The 24,946-nt window shown below is 38.6% G+C and overlaps 2 protein-coding genes across 4 annotated transcripts in view; one reads left to right on the forward strand and one right to left on the reverse strand.

Moving 5' to 3' along the window:
* The window catches only part of NF1 (neurofibromin 1), a 168,252-nt gene that overhangs the window by 49,556 nt on the left and 93,750 nt on the right, over window positions 1-24,946 (reverse strand). The window lies entirely within an intron of this gene.
* Window positions 9,634-12,116, forward strand: OMG (oligodendrocyte myelin glycoprotein). Its single transcript, XM_084651176.1, has 2 exons — window positions 9,634-9,852; window positions 10,621-12,116. Exon 2 carries the CDS (start codon window positions 10,626-10,628, stop codon window positions 11,946-11,948), a length of 1,323 nt encoding a protein of 440 aa, XP_084507302.1. The 5' UTR covers window positions 9,634-9,852; window positions 10,621-10,625; the 3' UTR covers window positions 11,949-12,116.

The raw sequence follows: 24,946 nt of genomic DNA on the forward strand, positions 1-24,946 counted from the left end.
ATGGTGCTATCTCCTCCTCGTTGCCATCTGCTTAATTATATTAAGAAACAGTTAAAAATAACTAACTTGCAGGCAACTGCTGTAGTTGTTAGAGAGATGCTGCATGATGAAAAATGGGAGGAGAGGGCCAGGAATGGGGAAGTGTTCCCTCAGACTAACTCTATACTAAGATATGCTCTGGATTGTGAAGAAGTTTGAGCACCCACATACTAAGTGTTGTGTGAGTCAACCTCTAAAAAACTAGCATTTTCAGTTACTTATGCTGGCATTTGTTTGGCTGCAACTAACTTTAAAGCAAATATATTGTACTGTCAAGATACGATTTCTGCTCTTGTTCTTTCAAAAACCATAATACAAGCCTATCTTGCTTTTGAACTAATTTAAAGTCAACTGTATTTGCTGAGCTTTAAGTTTGTGCAAAAATATATAAAGCTTGTTTTATACGTAACATGGTTGCAGTAAAACTCTTTCACTTGGTAACCCCAATAAAAACGTACAATAGATTTTGAAACAATCTGACTCATTCATAATTATGGTATATAATAGATTGGGGTTTCTATTGTAAGGAAACAACTTCTAGAATATTAATTCTCCAGAATGTTTACTAAGGGCAAAATTACGTCACTCTGGAGAGTGAAAAAGAAATGCACTTAAGTAGTTTTTTTTGTTGTGGATTTGCTTGTTTATAAGAATGAAGATGAAATTTTATTACTTTCATCTAGCTTACTTTATCCAGAAGATTAATACAATGAAACCCGCAGTAAGGACCACCTACCAAGAACCATAAGACCATTACTATGAAGTATCCCTAAAGATTTCTTTGAGTACCACTTCAACTTTTAAGCTGGTCTTTTGAATGAATGTTTGTAACAGGTTTCACTATACTAAAGATTCACTACCCTGAGGAAACTGGAGAGACTTCTTATTTGTGCGCATTATTTCTACACCTAAGCACAGATGAACTGCTTCACAAATACGTCAGTTAATCCTTGGGATCTTGAAAAAAACAAACTAGCAATGTCAACATTTTCTTTGTGGCTCTGCAGATTAAGCTAAAACAGTCTACAATTGTGTCAGCAGGGCACTTCAACTTGTACAATGGAAGTTAGTCATTGGGCACAATAATGCAACATTTGTATATATCAAGATACTCATAATTTCACTAATCATACTTGCATATAGATATGTGATAAAACATTTAAGTCACACTTCTTCAAAATATGTACTCCCAACTGATTAATATTTGTATTGCCACAAGAGAAGAGATATTGCTGAGGAAATTTTTCCTCTTTCCAGAAATATGGATGGACATATAGCAATTAAACATCTGTATTGGGACAGGACATAGAGGCCTCACCCAGGTTACTTAGCCATTCTGCTAGGCACTGTAGAAACACAGCAAATAATTATCCCTGCCCCCAGACAGCTTGGAATCAAAATACCTGTAATATTCGGTCAGAGACACTCTAAAGTAGGTAAAAAAACATGAGGATGCACAGTGATTCAGGTACATTAGTAGATTGCTTACAGGTACGTTATCGTATTTTTCCTCTGTGTTTAAAACAAAATTCTGAGAAAATATGAAGTCTTGCAAAAATAATTTATGAGACAGGTATTAAAAGATGCCTTAGAGGAGCTACCTAAAACGTTATTTTCAACTAGGACAAATTCTCCAGTTCTGAAAATGAACTGATATGCAGGCTTGACCTTTAGTCTAAGAAGCGGCATATAACTAGGTCTGTTGAACTGGTTACACACTGATGGTATCTCCTGAAAACTAATGGATTGGCCTTTCCAAACTCCCCATACATTTCCTATCTATAATGTATATCTTTTGATGCAAGAAAGTGTTGATTTTTAAAGTTCGGGAAAATAAAGACATGTAACCTATTTAAGCACAGAATTGATCCTCCTTCACTGAAAGTGAATTCCATCAAGGAACCCAACTTGGAAGGAATATATATAAATCCTACACATATATTAATATTTCTACCTTGCTGCCTCTGATCAGCCAGAAGTGAGGGTCAGGGGTGCAAGCATGCAACAGCAGACACTGAAGTTTTATGCACTGGGATTGGCTGTTGCTCCTCTGGCTAGGATGGTGGAAGGAGTGGACTGTGGAGCTTCCCTTGGTTTCAGGGAATTGAAATTTTCCACTGCTATTTGTTCCCTGGGTCCCTTGGGGAGCAAATATCACTGTAGCTTGTTGCCTTATCCCCTCTGCGCCCCCAGACCCAGAGCACTTAACTTTCTGTAGGAGTTAAGCAGCAACAGAGATCAAGGGCCTTATTCAACTCCCACTGAAGTAGGAGAAGTCTTTCCATTGGCTTCTAAGGGCACTGGATCATGACATCATTGCTGGATTCCATTACAGCGCCCCTGGAGAGCAAAGATGTGGTCCCAGTCCCCTCTACCAGCTACCAGCAGAAAACGTGAAGAGAGAAGCCACCAAAAGTGTTCAGCTCCAGCTATAGCAGAACACTGTTTACTGTGAGAGTCTCATTTAAAAAGTGATTTTACTGTACTGTTCCTTCATATGCATGTAAGTGTCATACACTGCACATTCCTTTTTCAAAAAGCCCCTCGAGTCAGATGTCTAAATTGCTATGAAACAATATTTAAATAGCAGTTCCCTCCCTGCTCTGCACATAATATATAAAATGCACGTAGTCAAAACTTATTTCTATTATTTGACTATTGTACACCCAAATACAGTACTCCTCTGCACATTTGCTCCTAATCCCCTCTATTTCTGAGAGGCACTCCTACCTCTGTTAATCTACAAGGATATAGTAGCTACTATCCTGCATTTTTTGCAGGATTCAAGCACCTGACATTGATCAAAAGGAGCCCTGCAGATTTCACAGTGCACAACCCCTCCCATTTACAGCCACACACAGTGTGGCAACTACAAAAGTGGACTATTTGGAACAGTAATATTACGGAAGTTTTTAGCTGTCTTTTAATGCAATTTAGGAAATGAAAATACGGAAGGGAACCAGCACCATGTGATCAGCCAGCTCTCCACAAACCACCATTTGAGAACTTCTGATCTAAATCATCTTCCTTTGAGCCTCTTTGAACAGTAATAATTGTTGCACTTCACCAGATAAGCACAGAGAGTAGGAAGAAGATTGTGTTCAGCTCAATCCACTTCTACTTAATATATAAAATTATCATTGCTCATGTTTTCTCTATAGACACAGGCATATAAACATTAATACTACTACAAATATCTTATGCAAAAATTGCAAACATGACTATTTACACTTTTTTTTTTTTAAACACAACAACATATCCCAAATTTGGTCTTCAAGTAGGCAACTTTTGAACATTAATTCTTAGTCATCTCCCTAATCTTGACACTTCCTGCAGCAAGTGTTGATAAACTTCCTCTTTCTATGCAAAAAAATTTCAGTGTGAGAACAGTGGACCCTTTTAGAGCTCTTTAATGTGCAACACCCATTCTGACTGCTTTAGTTTTGAAACAGCAAAACGTTAACTTAGTATGCGAAGACTGTTTAGTACAGGAGACATTATTGTACAGGTAAGGAACGGTTTTCATATGCTAAGATTTAACTGCTTGGCTAACTAGTTGTTGATGTGACATTAAACAACTTGTATTTTGCAACTTGATGCTGTAGAATATTTTGTAATTAATTTATGACTTGTGTACGGTATTCTGTTTTAGAAAATGGTCTTCCTCCGTGTGTTAGTGTTCTGAAGACTTCTCCCTACTATTCAAATTGCTATTAGAACCAATAATTCTCAAAACCAAGTTCAAACTCTAATCAACAGTTAACATTTTTAGATTACCTGGAATTTCCCCTGTGAATTATGTTAATAGCCGTAAAAATTTTTATCAGTACCTTACTGAGCTCTGATGAAGTTCACATGTAGAGAAGGAGAGCAGAGTAAGCACAAATGAGTGAAATATTTTTACCTGTTGCAAGTCTAAACATGAATACAGAAACCTGACATGTTCCCAGAAGTTTTAACTTACTGCCTAGATGTGTTTACACTCTGGTAAACACTCTCATAACATGTACATGAAAACATCTGTGCTTTTATTAATAATATGCACCATGAACTGAGTTCTCAATGTTAATTTACCAATAAATGTATCTCTATGTGCAATTTAAATATGGAAGGCACATCAAAAGAAGCAGGTATACCAAATATGTGCTTTATTAATCTCATCATTTAGACTGATGCTCTAATACTTGAACTTTAAACAGTAATAGCAAAAAACTCCACTCCATTACTGCAAGTGAATTTACATTAACATGTAAATACGGAAGGGGAAAATACGGAGATCCTCTCACTCCAAAAACCATTATATATTCAGGAGTCCATTTATAACAATGATCTACTGTTGAAATTCTAGTTCCATTCCAGTAACTGTAGCAGAAAAACATGATTTAAAAAGGATATGCTCCAAGTATTAATTTATAAAGAGAACTGAGAATGCAAGATAAAGGTTAAAAGTATTGAAAAGAAAGTACATTACATTTAGGGACGCTGCTTGTAACTAACAAATGTTAAACAATGCAAAATCACCTGTTGTAATGAGCAGTTTAATTTGCATTTAATTTCCTGTTTACAAGTGAGGATCTGAACTTTTCAAGGAAATCTGACAATCCATGCAGATCACTATTTTGACCTTTTTTTACAGTCTTCTCTCCTATGTCCTTTTTTGGCAACTTGGAAAGGACATTGTGGCTGATCTCTTTTTAAACAAAACCACACAAGAGGAAATTTAGGATCAATGATGTTAGAAGTGCCCCTGCTCTTACTCAAGTCAGTCAAAACCTGACATTCATTTCAACGGAAGCAGACATGGTGTTTTAAAAGAATAGTAGGTCTACCATTTACATAGCTTTACATCAAACTTACTGTTGGTAGTCAAAAGCAAATTAATGAAAATAAACAAGATTTTAATTATAAAACAAATCTATAGTACAGCTCTGAAGTTAAAGCTAACTGTATTTTATTCTCTTTTTACTGTAGAAGACAACCACACACTGTGTGTTGTCAGCAAAAGAGAAAGGGACACGAACCATATAATCCTAATTTTCTTCTGTGGACAATTGCGGAGATCACTTTCTACAGATACACAGAGGCCTCCAACAAACCTATTGTCAACTGTTTTTCTGACACAATCAAGAAATACATCTATCAGTCTTGAAAAAAAAAATAAAGGAAATACAGCTCCCAAGTTCCTATACCAATCAAATGAACTTGCTGTCTTACACCAAATTGAAAAGCCATCAGCAGCTATCATGACACCTCATACCACTGCAACAGAAGAAAGTGAATCCAGTGATGGGAGCTGGATAGCTGCACTGTTAATTGGCATAATTTTGTCTGGTATGATGATAGTTATTATTATAATTCTACTGTGGAAATGCTCAAAAAAGCCAGCTCAGGCTGATCCAAACTGGGCAGGTCGCTCTCCATTTGCAGATGGAGACATACCTGATATCTTTGTGGAGAGTATTAAAGAAACGGAGCTGGCCACAAAACGTACATCAGTTCTCTCTATCTTGCCATGGAAATTTAACAAAAATGGATCCCTGGATAATTCTAAAAGCTCTGAATCAAAAGAAACACATGAGAAGCCACCCAGCTGTAACACAAAGGAGAAGAGCAATCAATCTACCCCTACACTAAAGGGAGGCTCAGGCCCATTAGCCGCCAACATTTCGGTTTCCTCTTCAAATATTATCAATGTGCCCCCACCTCCTGTTTCAGATGGACTGAGTGACGTATGCGACCCTCCGCTCAACCCAATCCTTGCCCCACCCGAGTCACTTGATCTGCCACCTCCACCTGACTTGCTTAACGAAGTCCAGGAGAACCACTGTCCCGAAATCAGCAAATCTCTTGAATTTCAATCAGAAGCACAGAGCGAGTTTCCCCCTCCTCCTGACTTAACCCATCAAGATGTAAATTAACCACTGCTGTCAGCACGGCCAGACCCTGGATAAATTGAAGGAGCCTGCTTTGCAACATACTTCACACTGTTCTTAAAAGTGTTTTGAAGCAAATGATTACATGAGAAGTTGAGATAAACAAGAACTATATGAAGTTACAGCTTTTATTAAACATTAGCTTTTCACAAATGGGAACCACCTACTGATCTGCTTGAAACTAATGACTTCAATACAGAGTATGGATGGTAGCTAAAGAAAAAAATGGGACTAAGTACGTAAATGGAGGTCTAGTATTTACAGATTTTAAAATCTACAGAAACAAAGGTTTCCATATATATAGTTTTCAAAATGCAATGAGTCCAGCTTTATAGAAAGACCGCTTCTAACTTTTATGTTTGTTTTTCCAGGCTGTATAACTTGAATTAACAGTCACTTTAGCAGCATACTTCACATTTACTTAATTTTAATAAAATGTTTGAATACAAAGGCATCTCGGTGACTTGTACTGAAATTAAAATTCACTAAATTTTCACTTGATTAAACACAAAACCACTGATTAAAAGCAAAAGTCCAGTGCCTTGATACACTTACAAACTTATATGTTTTCCATATAAAATTTAGGTCTATTTACTGTATACTACTTGGCACTTCTATAGCATATAACTGAAGCATCTCAAAGCACTTCAACAACTAGCCCTCAGAACATCCATCCAAAAGGGAGAGGAACCCTTTTAATGTTTTCTCTCTTTTTTTTTTTTAAACTGACCAATGATTTGAAAACTGAACTTATTTCCAATAGGTGTTTAGTTGCCAGCATCTCTTCAGTCTTTTTATAATATCAGGGTTTTTTGCAGCCTTGAGGTCCATTACAAACATTGCCATCTGTAAGAGAGTTAACACTGGGAAAGGTATTTAAAGTAAAAAGACTGAGACCCTATTGGGGGGGAAGGAATAGTTCAGTGGTTTGAGCATTGGCCTGCTAAACAAAGGGTTGTGAGTTCAATCCTTGAGGGGGCCATTTAGGGACCGGGGAGAGGGAATTGGTCCTGCTTTGAGCAGGGGGTTGGACTAGATGACCTCCTGAGGTCCATTCCAACCCTGATATTCTATGATTCGCTCAAAACCCAAGCAAGCACCCTAACCTGCATGTTATTCTATCAATGCTAAACTTGGATCCACCACGCTGGACTAATTCAAAAGAAATCTAGTGGTCTTCTCTCTCTCACCCACTTGAAAGAAAAACCTCTCATGTATGGACTCTTAATTTTTTGCTAGAACAGTAAGAAATGTTAACTTTGACTAAAGATTGTGTTCAGAAAAAGGAAGCAGCTTTATATTTGTAGCTTAGCAGAGAGTTAGCTGATTGTAGGTTTCCTAAAAAAAAGTTCAGCCAATCCTAAATACTTGTCACTGGGGCATGCGCCTACTGCAGCATTTATGGTTATTAAGACATTTTATAAATGTTCGTTCAGAGAAAATTGATTTACGCTCGATTCAACTTTTAAAGATCAAGACATACAATGAAGGTCTATTCCTCCATCCACTCCTTTCAGAGGAGTACAAAGGCCTGGTAATGTGGTTATATGTTAGCATGTGTAACAGGAAGATAAAGTGCATCAGGAATAATTATGAGCCATGTGGTACAAAAAGAGGTGAAGAGGAGAATGAGGAAGTCTATGATTAAGTCTATTACTGGTACATAAAAAGAAACGGAAAGAATTAGACTTCAGATGGATTTTAAACTGAGAGCCGCAAAAGTCACTGAGCAGAAGTTCTCAAAGGAATAGGGTAAAAGTGTAATAATATTAAAGAGAACCAAATCCTATGATTTTCTCTGGAGTCAAATGGAATTTTACATGTAAAGATTGCAGAATTAGGCCCAGAGTTCGCAAAACAACTTAGTGAAAAGCTCTGAGCACAATACAAATTTTTTAGCTGTAACATGCAAGTCTTAACGAAAAAGGACATAATTTGACACTTTCACAAGAGTTAAATTAATACAACACGCCATGAGCCTCAGAGTTAACTCTCATATACTATATGTTTGGACAAAGAATATTGATTGACAAATACATTTACAATGCCGTAACCTTCAAGTGAAATAATGGTTTCTGCAAAGATGAGACTTTTGGGCAAGATCCGTTATAAAATTCCACAGAGAATCTTCTGTGTGCTATATAGCAAAACCATATGTGACAGAATATAACTTATTTATATGTAAGCAGATCTGGAGAACTGCATCTTTAAAATGATTGCAAATGTCAAGAATTTGAACCAAGAAACAAATTCTAATAGGACTCCTGAATATTGGATTAGCATGAAAAGTCCATATTTAAGATCAATCAAAAAGAGACTCAAAATAGAAGCAGTCTGTATTATGAAGCCAGATTTTCCATAAAGTGGATTCTTCAAAGATTCTATGAAGAAATTATACAACATTTAAATAAAAGCTACTTTAGTTTGGAAAAAGTAGTCAGAGAAGGGAGTCCATTCTTTCAAAAGTAGCTCTACTCTGAAAAGGGGGTTCCTGTAAAATATGGTGCCTTGGGATTCAAAGTTTATTGTCCCATAACGACGTAAATATGTAATTCACTCAGTTTAAAACTAAAGATGTTTTTCTAACTGCCAGCTCTGAAAAGTCAAGCTGAAATTCAATTCAACTGTATTCTTTCTGGCTCACGGATCAACATGAGCAATAAAGATTCTGCTGGCCAATTCTGCCTTAAGTTTCACCTGAGCAGCCCTTTTATCAATAATGGGGTAGCAGAACATGGCCCTGTATTTGGATCTTCATTAACTATTTTGATGAGGACAAATGATCCATAAAAGAATTTAGCACACTGAATATTTCGTTTCATAGGGATAAGCTGCCAGATGCTGAAGCCAGCTGCCCAGAACATTTCGGCAAAGAAGGGAACAGTTTATAATTCTAAGATTGCAGGCTCTTTGGAGCAAGGAGTGTGCATCTGTATGTGCCGCACAGAGCGCATCGTTAGCACGTAATACAAAAATAGATAAAAGACTGCAGCACATTTTTTAAAATTTTCGTTGACAATAAAAAACATTAAGTTCTACATCTACATTTTGTTCACTGACAGAGGAAAAACTAAGATAAAAATAGCTACATAAGATGCCAGAAACAATGTGTCAGAAGGAAAAGCTTTATAAAAATTACGGATTTTAAAAGGCATGTATTCTATAATCAAATTAAAAACTAATAGCACAAAGCTATACATTGATTGTTTGAGGGAAATTTAAATAAAGTCTCACTGAGGATATTTGTATAAATCCCGAACAGTACTATTCTGTAGCTGACAGGATACACTGACAATCTCATCTTACAAGTGGAAAATTAATTTTTATATATATTCCCAATTTTAAAGTATTATGAAAGACTTTGGCTGTGTAGTTTAAGAAGACTGAAGCAGAGGAAGCTAGAGTTAAACTGTAAAGTCATTATTACAGAAGTGTAGATTAAAATGAAGGTGCCAAGAACACAGCAGATATGAACAGCAGTTGTAAATAGGCTTTTAGGGGGAATTAGCAATTAAGCAAAACTGAGCTACAGAAATTCTACTGGATGTTTTTTGTGTAGTCAGACTTACAGGTTTTATTTTGATGGAGCCACATCTTGAAAAATATGCATATAGAGAAGTTTAGTAACTCAATTAAAAACCTATTTTGTGGAGCATGCACCCCTTGCAATAAATTTGAGTCAGCACCACCAGCAGCTCTGCAGTCCTCCGATGTAGTGCTGATCAGGTGGTTGCAGAGCCCCTGCTAACAGCAATATGATGCAGCTGAAGAGGAAAGCACAATCCACAGAGAGGAACTGTAGCTATTCTCTAGAACAAGGCGACCTTTAAGCATAAATCTTTCAGACAAATGATGCACTGATACTCCAGAAAGAACTGTGGTAAGTGTGGGGTTTTTTGGTTTGTTTTTAATTGCAAAAACCTACTGCAAAATTAAAGATTCGGAAATAAGACTGAAAATACCGGTCTAACAATTGCATGCACCAGAAATTTGCTGCAGTGACAGTTAGAGATTTCATTCCAACATTAATTCAGGTTTCAAATATACATGTTGGCTAGCTTTAGAGAATGGGAGTAAAGTTGTATAAAGGAAGAACATTACTAATGTCTATTTTGGAATAGAGATGTGGAATCCGGAATTCAGGTTTCAAATGAGTTTGTAACAAATTATCTAGAGGCACTTCAACAAATCTTATTAAAACAAAACACAACGTGCATGTGTGTGTGGGATTGCTATATTACTGCAGAGGTTTTTAAGGCAGATCCATTTGACAGCCATTTTTTCATCCATCTGTGTAAAAGAGCACATTATTCCTAAGATAACATAGGCTTGAAATCACTAAAAAACAAAGCAGACATCGTATAACATTTGGAATAGACTTGCATTTTAGGAAGAAAGCCCTCAATTGAGTTCAAGGGGGAAAGGGAGATGAAAAAATGAGTCTCATTCTGCTAGACACATGCCTGTAAATGGAGGGATGCTTTGTAAACAATTATAAAAAGGACTGTACCACAAAGGGTATTTTTAGTAGTAGTTTTTTTTAAACGCAATTTCTCCAGCAAGTCATCAGTGCAAAGATGATCCTTACAAATGCATTAAGTATATTATCTTTATTATAAGGGTGTCACTTTGGTATATTTAATTTCAGGCAAAATGGAATACCAGATATTGAAAACACATCCTTGTCTACTGGTCCTTCTGATTTTTATTCCCACTGTTCTGTGCATTTGCCCTTCTAAGTGTACGTGCTCAGGAAACAACAGAAATGTGGACTGTTCTGGCAGAAACTTGACTACGCTGCCACATGAATTTCAAGACAACATTACATATTTAAATCTGTCTTTTAACCACTTTGTTAATCTTGACCATCAGCTGACCCGGTTCACCAATTTGAGGACCCTTGATATTTCAAATAATTGGCTCAAGAACATTCCTGCTCATCTGCCCAAGTCTCTATGGGAAATATACGCCATGGGTAACGATATTAAAGTTCTTCAGAAACTTGATACAGCTTACCAGTGGAATCTTAAAGTGCTTGACGTTTCCAGGAATATGGTAGAAAGAGCGGTACTTATCAACAATACATTGAGTAGTCTCAGATTTCTCAATCTCAGTAGCAACAAACTTTGGACAGTTCCAACCAATATGCCCTACAACATAGAGACGGTGGATCTATCAAACAACTTCTTAACACAAATACTTCCAGGAACACTGGTGAGGCTGCTACACCTTACAAACATTTATCTGCACAACAACAAGTTCACATATATTCCTGACAAAGCTTTTGACCGGCTCTTTCAACTACAAGTCATAACACTTTATAACAACCCATGGTCATGCAACGATAAGCAAAATATCCCTTACTTGCTAAAGTGGGTAAAGGAAACAGCAGCCATTGTGATAGGGGCTCCGTGCCCCAATCAAACTGTGTCTTGGATTAATGCCACACCACTTTTGACCGCTCCCACAGTTACAGACACTAACTTCATAGGTAAAGGAACAAAGGCAGCAGACACGAATGGCTCTCCAATGGCAAATGACCCAATCCAAGTGACAAAAATACGTGAACAATTCCGAGCAAATGAAGTTACATTAAATGCTAACTTAAGCCAAACTGTATTATTTACAAGCACAGATAGACCATTACTCCTCTATCCAGAAGATCCGACTCCTCGAAAAATTAGTTCGCATGAAGCAGCAGCCACACACACTATCTACATTAAAAATTCAACTGATGTGAACTCAAGCATGATAAGTTCAACAGGATCATCCACTACTCCCATGACCCTAAGTATTACCAGCAAAATGCTAACAAACTACTCTAAAATGCCTCAACAAAGCACAACCGTTACCTTAAGGAAAGAGGAGTCCACCACAAATATTTTTAACACTCATGCGCCCTCCAAAGCGAGCATTTGTGAGGTGTATTCATTCTACGTTGTAATGCTTAATGCAGTGGCAATTCTGATTGGCTAAGGGCTTGCATTTTCTTCTGAAAATTAACACATTTACTCCAGCAATAAATAGTTGGAGCAAAACCACTCAAGTCTAAGAGTGAATCAAATACAAGCAAGTCAGTTTTGAAATTTTGACTCTGCTCTAAAGAAAGTAACCATTTTAAAAGAAAAAAGTGCACAATTAATGTCTTGATACTAAGCTGCTACTTATGTTAATTCGTATTGAGTAAAACTAACCTATCAAATGCTTTGTTTTTATGAAATGTGCTTATTTTGTATTTACATTTTTAATTTTTCTTGCACAAAAATAAAACATCGGCGTTTTATGTACTGGTTTTATGTATATTTTTGTCATTAAACATCTGGAAAAAATAAAAGGCCTGTAACATATCTGCTTTTTCTTGCTTGATTTGCCAATCAGCAATTCTTGTCATACAGCTGTGCTGATCCTTTGTAAGTTAAAATGAATGGCAAAAGAGGGTGAGGGGGAATAAAGTAAACAAAATCTGTTTCACTTACCAAAAGTTATTATTTGTGGAAATATGGCTGCCATGTATATGTCTATGTTTACTTCATAAGTATGAAAGATGTTTTAATATGAATGAAGAGTCACAGTTTTAAAGTCAGGAATTAAAAATAAATTATTTTGGTATCTACTGGATTGGAAAAAACCAAGGAAGGCAGCATGGTCTAGTTTTTTGAAAGGAGAAATGAGCGTCAAAGGAATGGTTTCTCTTCCTGGCTCTTCCACTGACAAACCTTGGGCAAGTCGCTTCACATCTCTGTCTCTAAAGTTCCCCAGATTGTAAAAAGGGGATAATATACACCTACTATGAAATTCTTGGATAACAAGTACTGTAAATAAAAAAGTGATTGGGAAATGTAATTCTTTTAAATTTATTTCAAGCATGTCTCTAACCAACTAAAGCAACTTACTCCATTAAATTTAAAAGGAAAGTCATTGCATGACTGGGTCATGATGTACCTTCATACTAATTTTGATCTGCAAAATGAACTGCAAGCAAATTTACCTATGCAAGATTACACAGCATATGTCAATTACAGTAATTATATGATGATCAACTAATTAAATAGTAGAATGTACTTATTTGTCATTGAGACAAACCCTTGTGTTTTGAGAGCCATCAAGGCCTAGAAGGCACGAAATTTGAGAGGAACGCTCTAATCAATTTTGTTTTATGTGCCCACTTCCTTGTCTCAAGAGAGTGAGCTCATAATTTAGCATGAGCATTATATTCTGCACACTACTGAGCTGAGCTATACTTACGTGCATGGTTCCATGTACTTTGCTGCAGAGTAGCACTAAATTGTGCAGCGAAGGTACTTGATATATGCTACTGAAGTTCTGCAGCAATGTGAAATACAGAGAAAAACTACTGGAAAAAGTTTTACTGAATTTATAACTAAGGCTATGATTTTTTCATGGAGGTCATGGAATCCGTGACTTCCAGCAACCTTCGTGAATTCAGCCCCAGAGGCTGGGATCTGCAGTGTCCCGCCGCCACCTGCAGAGCGCCCTCACCGCCAAGTGGGGTACCCCGCAGCACCCGGCCGCCCCCTTCCCCCAGAGCTCTGAGCCGCCACAAGAGGATGGGGGGGCAGGAGCAGAGCCTAGTGGTCCCACAGCTGCCCAGCCATTGCAGACGACGTGGGGACCCTGCAGCTAAGCTCCTCATTTTGTCATGGATATTATTAGTAAACGTCAGGGACAGGTCATGGGCTTCCGTGAATTTTTCTTTATTGCCCCGGACCTGTCGTGACTTTTACTAAAAATATCCATGACAAAATTTTAGCTTTATTTATAACTATCACTCACTTAATATTTCATTATTACAAGCCTTTGTTAATGTTTTCCCAAGCATTTCAGCAAGTTGCTTAATTTCCAGCATGCCACAGGATCCAGCATGAGGGTGCAGCAGAAGCCAGGGGACCCCACTAAAATTTAAGTTCAGCACGCTATACTCCCTTTGGCTGTCAGGCGAGGGATATAGAACATTTACAACCCTCCTTTTAGCTATCTAAGAAGTGGAAGGAGTCAATGGAGAGGGACACTGTGGGAACGAAGTGGGAATTGAAACCCAGGCACTTGGGAATAGGGAGTAGCTGGAAGGAGCTTTCAGACGTGCTGCGGGAGGCATATTCCAGTTCCTTGAATTGAGGATACTATTGGAAGCCACTGGTCTGTAGTGCCTTTGTCAGAGAAGCTGGTCAGGGGAACTCCACATCAAAATTGAAGCACAGCATCGAGGTGGGGCACGCACACTGAAAACAGAACTGCCTCTGTTTTCTTTGTACAAGAGGAAGAGGCTGGCAGGAAGTATTATTCTATCTGCTGTGAATGTGCATGCTCCAGGCCAGTTGCTAAAGCAACAGATAGAGGGCTGCAAAATTTTCATGAATAACCATCTCTGCCTTGGAGCTGCCCCTAAAGGTAAATTCTAAATCTAATTCCATGGCCATTGGAATCATAATTCACAAGACTTCTCTACGTGAACAATATTTCTGTGATCAAAAAACAGTCAGAAAGGGATGAGCAAGCAAACTGCTCATATTTTAACATCTAACTGCAAAGTATATGTTGAATGATGAGACTAAAAAACTTGGTTATTTCACGGACATCCAATTGCACAGTTTTTAAAACTGCAGTCAATTGAGTTATTGGTAGTGCTCCTTTGACAAAATAAATATTCACCATAACCATTACATATCCATATTACATAGTCCAAATGCCTCATTGCTATATCCTTAAGGATAGGTTAAGACCATACCATCACATCTCTCAATAGTCTTGGCTTTCCTATGCAAATAGGTCATCCCTTTCTGAATGTGGTACCCAGTTCAAAATGAAAACTTCTGGTGTTAAGGAGGAAAATTGGGGCAGTGACCAAATGAGAGCAAACCTAAAATGTTACCTTGACACTTTTTGTGTGTCCCCCTTTCAGTCATCAAGCTAATTTACAATTAGATTGTGCCATTAATCTCAAAGCCCAGAGAAATTTGCAGATAGCTAAAATAGATATGCCCACCCACTACAGAAAAGCAGCTACTTCTTGGGTGAAACTAAGCAACGAGGCAGCTGTTTAGCATCTAAGAGTACGTAACAGTTGGAACAAGAGAAGAAAACTTACAAAAGATCAGGAAGACTGTATGGAAAATTTAGGTAAACAGAATGTAATTACTCAAGTTAAAATGTGAACAATCCTAGCCCTTAAGAACTTACCAGGTAACTTCAATGACTGTATAAAGTCAGGGCCAACAGAAGCGCCTGATGATATGCAAAGCCAACCCTTCCTGTCTGCCATTGAGTCTGATGTAACAGATGAATCCACTGGTGTCAACAGGCTTTGACCAAAATTTTATCTCAAGTCTACTCGCACATCATCAGGTGTATTCCATGCCACTGGCCAGGACATTTAATAGATGGCTCTGCCAGCAGCACAGCGACCCCAAGCATGCTGATGCATTAGCTTAGTACCAATTGGGGAGGGCGGGGGGAGGGGGGGAGGGGAAGAAAGGGAAATGACACCAACCATCCACCACTTCCCGAATCAGATATTTCTTGGAAATCTCCCCTTCACAAAAAATTGGCAAAACCTGCTTAACTTGTGAGATATGACCGAGGTCACAGAACAAGACGAAATGACTGGACACACCTCAGGTGCAATGAGCAGCATTCTCCTACACTACATGGACACTAAACTCGCTCTTGCTGCACAATTCATTTAATCATGTCAAGTTCTGTTGGGTGTGACAGAATGAATCATGGAAGCAACTCTGAAATGCTCTGAGTGTGTGTGCAATGAACACTTAGTTCATGTTCAGTAAATGCTAAATGCAGTCTAGGAAAAATCCTCTTGTCCAGCAGGTCCAAAACAACCAAAAACTTGGTTAGGGCAGGTAATTACTGCATACAAGCCGCTACCTGGTTACCATATCTGACATAAGGCTGGAGATGGAAATTGGCCTCCTGTGTTTTCTTCTGGCATTTTGTGGTTTCCTCTTAATGCAGAGGGACAGGGGCTGAGGCAGGTGAGGAGTGGGTGGCAACAATACTAGCAAGTAGTCACAGCGAAGAGGTCATCTGAAGCAGTCAAGAATATGGGGCAGTAGAGAATCATCTCATAGGTGGAAAGGGAACAGTATGCAGTTCCCTTCACATTACCACAAAAAAAAACAAACAAAAAACAACAAAAAAAACACCCTCCCCAAATCTTAGGACCAGCCCTCTGTCTTAAACTGACCTACACTAGGGATAAGTTAAGAGGTCCTCTGGTCAATAGGTGGCTTGCAGTAAAGCAGGCTGAAATCATAAGGCTCTGCCTGTACTGTTGCTGAGCAACTAGAACTCATAATGGATAACTCATTTGCCTACTTACTCACTGCTCTAACAGCAAGTCATTTGCATTCAAGATAAATGTGAAGAAAATAACATCAATTAACATGAATGCAAAAACACAGGATTACCAGACACATACACTAGCTTCAGATTTTGTTCAGTACTATATTTGCTTTAATTCCATTCCTTGATTACAAATACATTTTCACGCTTTTTTTTAAGCATTTGTTGCCATGGTTGCACACACACACATCACAAAGCCCTCACAAAAGCAATGTTTCAATTTGACTCTTCTGGGTGCGGACACAATGGAATCAGTTTTTGCTTTTTTAAAATGGTAAAATCATTCCACCCAAATCACCCTCAAGAAAATGTTCTTCATCAGGTGTAAATTTTTTCAAAATACTTATAAAAACACAATACACCATCATCCCCGTGTGCATAAAAGGTTTTAATATTAGTTTATTCCATGCATATGCTAACAATTTTGGATTTTTTTAACTTAATTTCATTTCAGTACTTAAACACTATGTCACTTTGTGCATATTAATGGCTCATCTTTAGCAGCAACTCTTTTCATTGTTACTCAGCAGTTACAGCTTGCAACTACAGTAACTCCTCACTTAACGTCCTCCTGCTTAACGTTGTTTCAAAGTTACATCACTGCTCAATTAGGGAACATGCTCATTTAAAGTTGTGCAATGCTCCCTTATAATGTTGTTTGGCTGCCTGCTCTGTACACTGCATGTAAGATTTTGTGGAAGAGCAGCGACTTTACAAGGGAGCATTGCACAAGTTCCTCTTCTCCGCCTCCTCCCACTCCCTCCCAGCACTTCCTCTGCCGCCAAACAACTGTTTGGCAGCGCTCAGGACTTTCTGGGAAGGAAGGGCAGGAGTGGGGATGCAGCGTGCTCCGGAGAGGAGGTGGAGTGAGGGTGGGAAGAGGTGGGCCTGGAATGGAGTGGACATGGGCAGAGGCAGGCCTGGAGCATCCCCCAGCAAAGTCGGTGCCTGTTCTTCTCCGGGTAAGCTGCCACTGTTGCTGTGAAGGTGCTTCCTAGCATCCTAAAATGCAGCGGGCTGTGCCTGTGTGCGGTAAGCCAGGGGCACTTCCCAACCCCAGTACAGTACAGTATATAATGCCTTTTGTCTGCCCCCCAAAAATTTCCTTGGAACCTAACCCGCCGTATTTACATTAAATCTTATGGGAAAATTGGATTCGTTTAACATAGTTTCACTTAAAGTTGCATTTTTCAGGAACATAACTACAACGTTAAATGAGGAGTTACTGTATACAAGCTAGTATTGCCAGGCTGACACTTTAGACAAAAATGGCTGAAAGTCAGCAATTGTAATAGACAAAGGATTAAAAATTTTAAATGTTACTTAGGAGACCAAATTCTACGGAAGGACAACAGGATATAAGCTCCTAAATCACTTTTGAAAACAGTGCTTTGGAAAATGTTACCAAAATTTATAACAAATAATTATTGCCTCGAAGACATTTAAAACGAAAAGAATAAACACCTCTGCAAAAATCTCTCTCCATAGTGCAGGAGAGTTAAACACGTGGACTGCGAGCTGGGTTTGGCCTGCACCACAATTTCAGATTTTCTGGAATCTAAGATTAAATTTCAAAAGCTTCTAGCCCTCAGAGCTGCAGAGATAACCTTCCAAAGGCTAACATAGTATAATCAATGCAGTAATCACAGCCTGAGTCCATGGGACTGTCTGACTCATAGGTATGAACTCCCACGTCCCCAATTAATCCATTTAGAGTGTCATTCCATTTAGAGTGTCAGCTTTTAAGAACAATGTTAACACTTCAGAGTCAGTATTCAGGGGTGTTAAAAACACCCCCCCCCCGAACAACAAAAGTTTAAAGCCGCTCCCGCTTGGGGGGGGGGGGAAGCTCAGCACAGCTCATAGACTAGAATCATAGACTATCAGGGTTGGAAGGGACCTCAGGAGGTCATCTAGTCCAACCCCCTGCTCAAAGCAGGACCAATCCCCAATTTTTGCCCCAGATCCCTAAATGGCCCCCTCAAGGATTGAACTCACAACCCTGGGTTTAGCAGGCCAATACTCAAACCACTGAGCTATCCCTCCCACCAGAGCTATCCCTCTGTAGTGTAGCCCCCAGCCTTTTTTGGCTGTGACTACACTACAGGGCTTTTAGCTGTGTTGCTAAAAGCTCTGTAGTGTAGCCACAGCCAAAAAAGGCAGAAAGGGTTAGTCTAAGGGGGAGCAGATTTTCTCAGTGAGTGATTCATGCAAGAAGGCACTGAACAAATTAACAACCCATTTATTACATACAGCCCATGTTCGCCCCTCAACTTCTGTGCAAACCTCTTCTTGACATTCATGTGCATACCGCAGTGCAACATGGGGAGTATACCCTTCTGAATGTAAACCCCACCGCCTAATTACCCACAGAATTTGGCTGCCTCTTCCAAATAGGTTTGATAGCCTTTGTTGGGGGAGGATGGGGGTGGGGGGACTTGGCCTAACATAAATGCCTTTATATCACGAGACAGGGCTTAGATAAGGAGCTAAAAGTCACAACCAGGACTATAACACTAGATAGGTCACCAATCAGCAATTAAGTTTTTTTAGTACAACTATACAACAAAAAAATCGGTATAGTACCAGACATTAGACAGTGCTCTCAAGCATTAACTTTCATGAGGAAAAAAAATGCCCTCAGTCTGTATTAATTCCTCAATCCAAGCACTGCAAAAAGGAAATTAAGAAAAATTAAGCTGTCATCTGCAAAAGGCTTCCACTCACCCTTGCCTATCTGTAGCACATATTCATCTTTAATATTTCTAATATATGAACTTTAGCTTTTCAACACTTTAATGCAGTTTTACAGGAATGAAAAAGTGAAACCTTGCATTCAAGTGTGGACAGATCCCATATTTCTTCTAGAGCCATTATAATCCCGCAGGTATGTAGGTAAATATTTATTTAGATTGTTCTACAGAATGTTCACACACTCGGCCTCATTCTTTCTAAATCACATTTCTTCAGCCATGTCCAATATACTTAGGCCAAGTTCTGATCTTTTGTATCCATGCTGCTCATTGACCCCCAAAGGATATGCAAAGGTGTAACAGTTGAATTTAGTGCTTAATCAAGTCATGGGCTTAACCCCTTGTCAAGATGGAACACAAAAATTACTACGAGTTTATAAAAGTCCAGCAATGACTGAGGAGAAAAACACTTTGTCATGGACCAAACACATCCAAACTTGGGAGAAAAATTCACCTTTGGGCTGAAAAGCAATGTAAATAAGATCAGCATATTTCTCCCTATTCTGCCAGAAAGTTACATGCCTGTAAAATTTGTTGGCAATTTAGCAGGAACTCCGAGAACAGAGGTTTTCCCCAATTTTTTCCTGACACAGCTAAGAGTAAGAAACAGATTTGTTGTATATTTGCAACATAATGTGAGCCTCATTCAAAAATTAATTTATCTAATCCCTTACCATCATTAAACACACTATATGTAAAGAGACACTATACCACCAAAAATGTACCTTAATTGCATGCTTGATTTTCTAAAATTCCTTTCCTATACCAAACTCTGGGCTGGTTATGCCTTCTTGATTGACCTAAATAAACAAGGAGCATCCCATATTTCTACATAATAGTCCACCATATTCTGAAGCTTCAGAGAACTCCTTGAATGTTGCTGATTTGATCAAGGCATAAGCACATTCTTGGAAATTTTGAAGGGTTAAAATGCTTTCAGGGAATTATTTTACTGCCTTTAATCAATGCTAATTAGAATTTTTAAAAGAAGTTATTTACCTTGGGAAACAGAAATCCAATCAGACCTAGGTAAACAAGGAAACCAAGCCAGCTATTTGTTGGCTTTTTGATTACATCATTATGAAGTGATACTTAAATAGTAGGAAAGAAATTTAAAATTAGAGACAGCACTTTCAGAGTCCAAGGATATCTAGCAACTGAATTCATTTCTCCCTAAAGAGGATCTGAAACAATAAAAAGGTATGAAATTATATGATTTGCTAAAATTGTCTCAGCCTTCAAAGAATGGTATTAATTGCTTAATTTTTACCTGGCTTGTGAACTTTACCTTAAGTATTTTGAGCTTGGAAACAGACAGCTCAAAGCCTGATGGCTTGATATTTTATAAGGAAACATACTTTAGGCTGGCTAGTCGTACCTATGTTTTATGTAAATTTTGCTTACAGATTGAGAACTTTCTGTGCTGATCTCAGAACCTTTTGTTAAAATGTAAAATAATTATAGTCCTTATTGAATAAGTACATGTGAAGCTTATGTTATTCTGCATTTTTTGACTGGACAATGTTATACTAATTGATCTCATGCCTTTTTAGAAAATACTTCTTTAAAAAAATTGCCCCAAAAGGAAGTAAATTGTACAAAAAGTAATAAACTGAGTAAATGGGAGACAAGTTTTCCAAAAGGCTAAAATTTTTGCACTGTCTGCTTTATGTGATTAAGGAATCATGGCTGGTATGTTCAAACAAGTTTATTGCTCCCTTTGCTTTATTCAGACCTGACAAGAATCATATTCCCATTGTGATTTTTTTTAATCCTTATGTGATTCAAAAAAGGCCATACAATGTAATGTGTTCAGGTAGGAAGGAGGGACTCTGCTAGCAGTTGCAAATAGGATTCTCTTTACAGGCCAGTGGTTTTGCTTTTCCTCCCACGTTTATATGTACAGAGAGCAGAACTGGAAGATGACCACTTGAGTTTTACTATATGAGCACAGTGTACCAGGAGAGCAATGAGCTAAATCATTCTGCTGTTTACCAGAAAAACAAAAAGTTTTAAACTTGTGATATTGCTTCCACACCACCACCCCCAAAATAGAAGGAAGATGCCATTCAAATCACACCTGGCTGTCCTTGTTCTCATGCTATGTGAGCTCCATTTAATTGGCAGTGTAAACAATTACAAGATTGTTGGTCTGGATAGCGTGGGCAAGGCTGGCAATAAGACAACCAGCCTGCCAACAAAGACAAGACCGCCCCCCGACAGCCAGCTCACCTCAACCACCCACCCCACCAGCAATGACAGGGACAAGACTGCCGCCGACAGCCAGCTCACCTCCACCACCTACCCCACCAGCAAGGACAAAGACAAGGCAGTCTCTACCACCCAGCACAACAAGGACAATGCTCTGCCAACCAGAGAATCTCTAAAGAATTCGACATTGAGAAGTGATAAACTCATCACCGTGGAGGCTCAGCTGCTACAATCCCTTCGATGTTTACTATTCCATCACTGATGTCAACTCTTCTCAGCACCACTTTACCAAGTGGGGTGCATTTTCATCCTTTCAGTGGGCTCTGCAAACTTTTCAGATTAATTCTTAAATTATGTGATATTATGCCATATGCAACTCTTCGTTAAGACGTTTTCCTAGCCACTGCAGTTCTGTTGTCACCCCACTGTCAGCTCCATTACCCACCGGTGTTTAGTTCATCACTACCTCCAGCATGTTGTGTAGGTATCAAGATTTTCCTAGACTATGACTATTAAAACTGTGGGATTCTCAGGGAGTTGGGTTATGGGGTATTTGCTCCTTGTATGTGGTTTTCTGCTTTTAACCCAAGCCATGTGGAGTGTGCTGTGATAATAGGGTGATGGGTTCTGTATACATACCTGATGCTCTCATTGGTATCAAGTCTGAAAGATGGTTCACCTAAAACTATTTAACGTCTGTATATACAATAGTGCAGATTTAGTATTTTATTGCTCACATGGCCTTATCTAGTTTTTAAACAAATATTCTAAATAGTTTTATGTTATTCACAGCAATTAAAAATAAGTTGAGGTTGTCCAATTAGAAGCAAAAATTCCACTATTACCCGTGTTATTTTAAAACCAGTGGGGGGAGGGGGGAACCCCCAAAATTCTTTAAAAGCTACCACAAATTCTTCAAAATTTGATAGGCGTTAAATACCATAAGGAACAGAACCATGATAGTAAAAGTAACATCTACACAGAGCGGAGAGCTACTTGTTCCATTACTTTTGTTTCAAGGAAATTTAAACACAACACCTAAATAAATAAATAAATAAGGCAGCATTTACAATGATAGGTACTAATTCTACAAAGGAACAAACAAGACAAAGGAGAGGAAAGGTAAATTGTTTTCTTGGATTCATGCTCAGGTACTGCCTGGAGTGTGCCAGCATTCAGCATGCTTTCTTGGCAAACAAGAGGAGAAAAACCGGTCTCTCTCCTGAAAGGTTTTTCACATCCAACAAGTCACTTTATTTACTTGTATTAAACATGACCATTCAAAGTTAATCTGGTCACATCTGTACTCAAATATTCAGGACTGAGTAATTAAGACACTCTAAAATGAAGCCTTAATGAAAAAGCAGTACAACAAACACTACCTATGTTTTGTAAAAGTGTTAACATTCTTGTATTCAGGAAAGACATGCCAATTTAAAATCCCTTGCAGTTCTATTTAGCGGTCAAGCTTTTAAAAAAATTCTTTAATGTTTTAGGTACCATTCTTTGTTTCTTCATCATATTGCTATGCCACAATTACAATATGCCTCTATTCTGCAGTTAAAATAAAAGTTTTTTCATATAATCAAACAGCCAAAAACCTACATAGCTGGTCTCTGTACAATTTTTGGTTTTAAAACTTTACAATATTGAAAATTACAATTACATATTTTCTGAAAAGTTTGTTCTCCCATATTAGCTCTCCCAAGCATCAATCATGGTTCCAGCACACTTTGGTCATCAAAATCCTCTCATTTTCTTACCAAGCTCACCATTTTTCCATTCCTGTCTAGAGAGGATACAATTGTACACGCTTCCATTTAATCATGTATAGCTTTCTTTGTAACCCATGGATAGGTTCGTCCTTCTTCATTGCTGCTTAGCAAGAAGTGGGGGGTGGGGGTGGGAGAGGGAGAGGGGGGAAACCATGTAATCCAACCTAAGGAGGCTCAAAATGCGCAGCTTTCTAAGTGTCACCCTTTAATAGTCCTGTTCTCTTCGTTTTTGAAAATTCTCCTCATTCGTGGAACTGTTCATACAAGACAATTTCCACAGCCAAACAGGACAAAACCTGGTCCAAAGTCAGGAAAGAGGATCAACAATGTCAATGCCAGACCTCACACAAAACCAGTTCCCACGAACACGATGCCAACTCTCAAACATGGAGCCAAGCTCCAACCAAGGCAGCCTTTTAGGACTCCATAGTTGTTAAAAAAAAAAAAAAAAAACAACCTCTAGCTCAGACACACAGATGGAGAACCCATGGTAAGTCTCTCAGCTGAATCTCTTGTTGCCAACAGGAAGGGCACATATTGCTTAGAGAATAAAAGATATCTATTTATTGGGTTGTGGGAAAGGAGGTAGCATACTTGGAGTCTTTCGAGGAAGAGAGGCCAGAAACGGAGGCAAGTCCTGGGGAGGAAGAAACTTATTCTTAAGCAAGTGAGGGTACACAAAAAGGTTCAGTTAAACAACAAAATCTGTGTCTCAGCCCAGAACCATTTTATCGGAGCACACCACAGAATTAAGCACACAGAAAGGTCTCTCTTTTCTCTAGTCTACAGGGACTAGACTTGTACATTTGATTTTTATTGGTATTACTGTGGGAAGGCTGGGCTGAAGGAGTGGGTTTTGCATAGTCCTCTGAAGGAACCGAGGTTTGTGGTCATCCTGACATCTCGACACAGAATGTGTGACCCAGAAACCAAGAAAGTGCTGTCTATTAAACAAATCACAAGGGGCTGACAGTTCCACTATACTTCTGCAATGGAGCGGTCACAGGAAGTCATGACCATGAGAGATCAGGTGGTTCCTCAGATAACTTGGGTCAGTCTTGCATACAACTTTAGAGAGAGCAATTGACACTTTCAATATGACCTCGTATTCAATATCAGAGCTCTCCTCCAGTACTTTACCCCTTCTTATTTGTACCTTGATCCTTGGCTCCCATTAGCATCCTTAGAGAAAAGCAGCATCATATAAGAAAAGATCATTGTCCATTTTTGCAATCTCACTATAGAGCAAACAAAACAAAATCTAGATAATTACAGAGTTATTTCTTGATTTTCAATCTACTGGCCAAAGGAAGGACAGCAAGCCAGTTTTAAAAAAACGAGTCGAAGCTTTCACTTAAACTCTGACCCATGTTTCAGCTGACCAGTTTTGAAAAGGATCCAGTCAGGACAGTGACTGTCCTTTCAATCTCTTCCCAATAGGCTCTATCCCTCCCTGAGGTATGCCTCAGTGAACATTTTAAGAGTCATCCAAAACTACATGCTGGTCACAATATTTCATCCTTCCCCTCCAATTTTACGAGCTTTCTATTTTTATTTATAAAATGTCCCTTCTGGAAGTACATTTGATACAGTACACAAACAGGGATAGTACAAATCTGGAGGAAAAGGTATCTTACAACTTCTCCTCTCCCCTTACTCTCTCCTTCCATTAGACATATTCTTAAGATACTTAGGGCTTGTCTACACTTACATTTTATAGCACTCTAACGTGCTGCCCAGGGGTGTGAAAAATCACCCCACTGAGCACAACAAGTCTGAACGCTAGTGTAGACAGGCTCCAAGCACTGGGAGCCACCCTTCCAGCACTTATAGCTAATCCTCTCGTGGAGGTGATCAT

Source organism: Lepidochelys olivacea (assembly GCF_965140295.1).
Source record: "Lepidochelys olivacea isolate rLepOli2 genome assembly, chromosome: 17".
NCBI lineage: Eukaryota > Metazoa > Chordata > Testudines > Cheloniidae > Lepidochelys > Lepidochelys olivacea.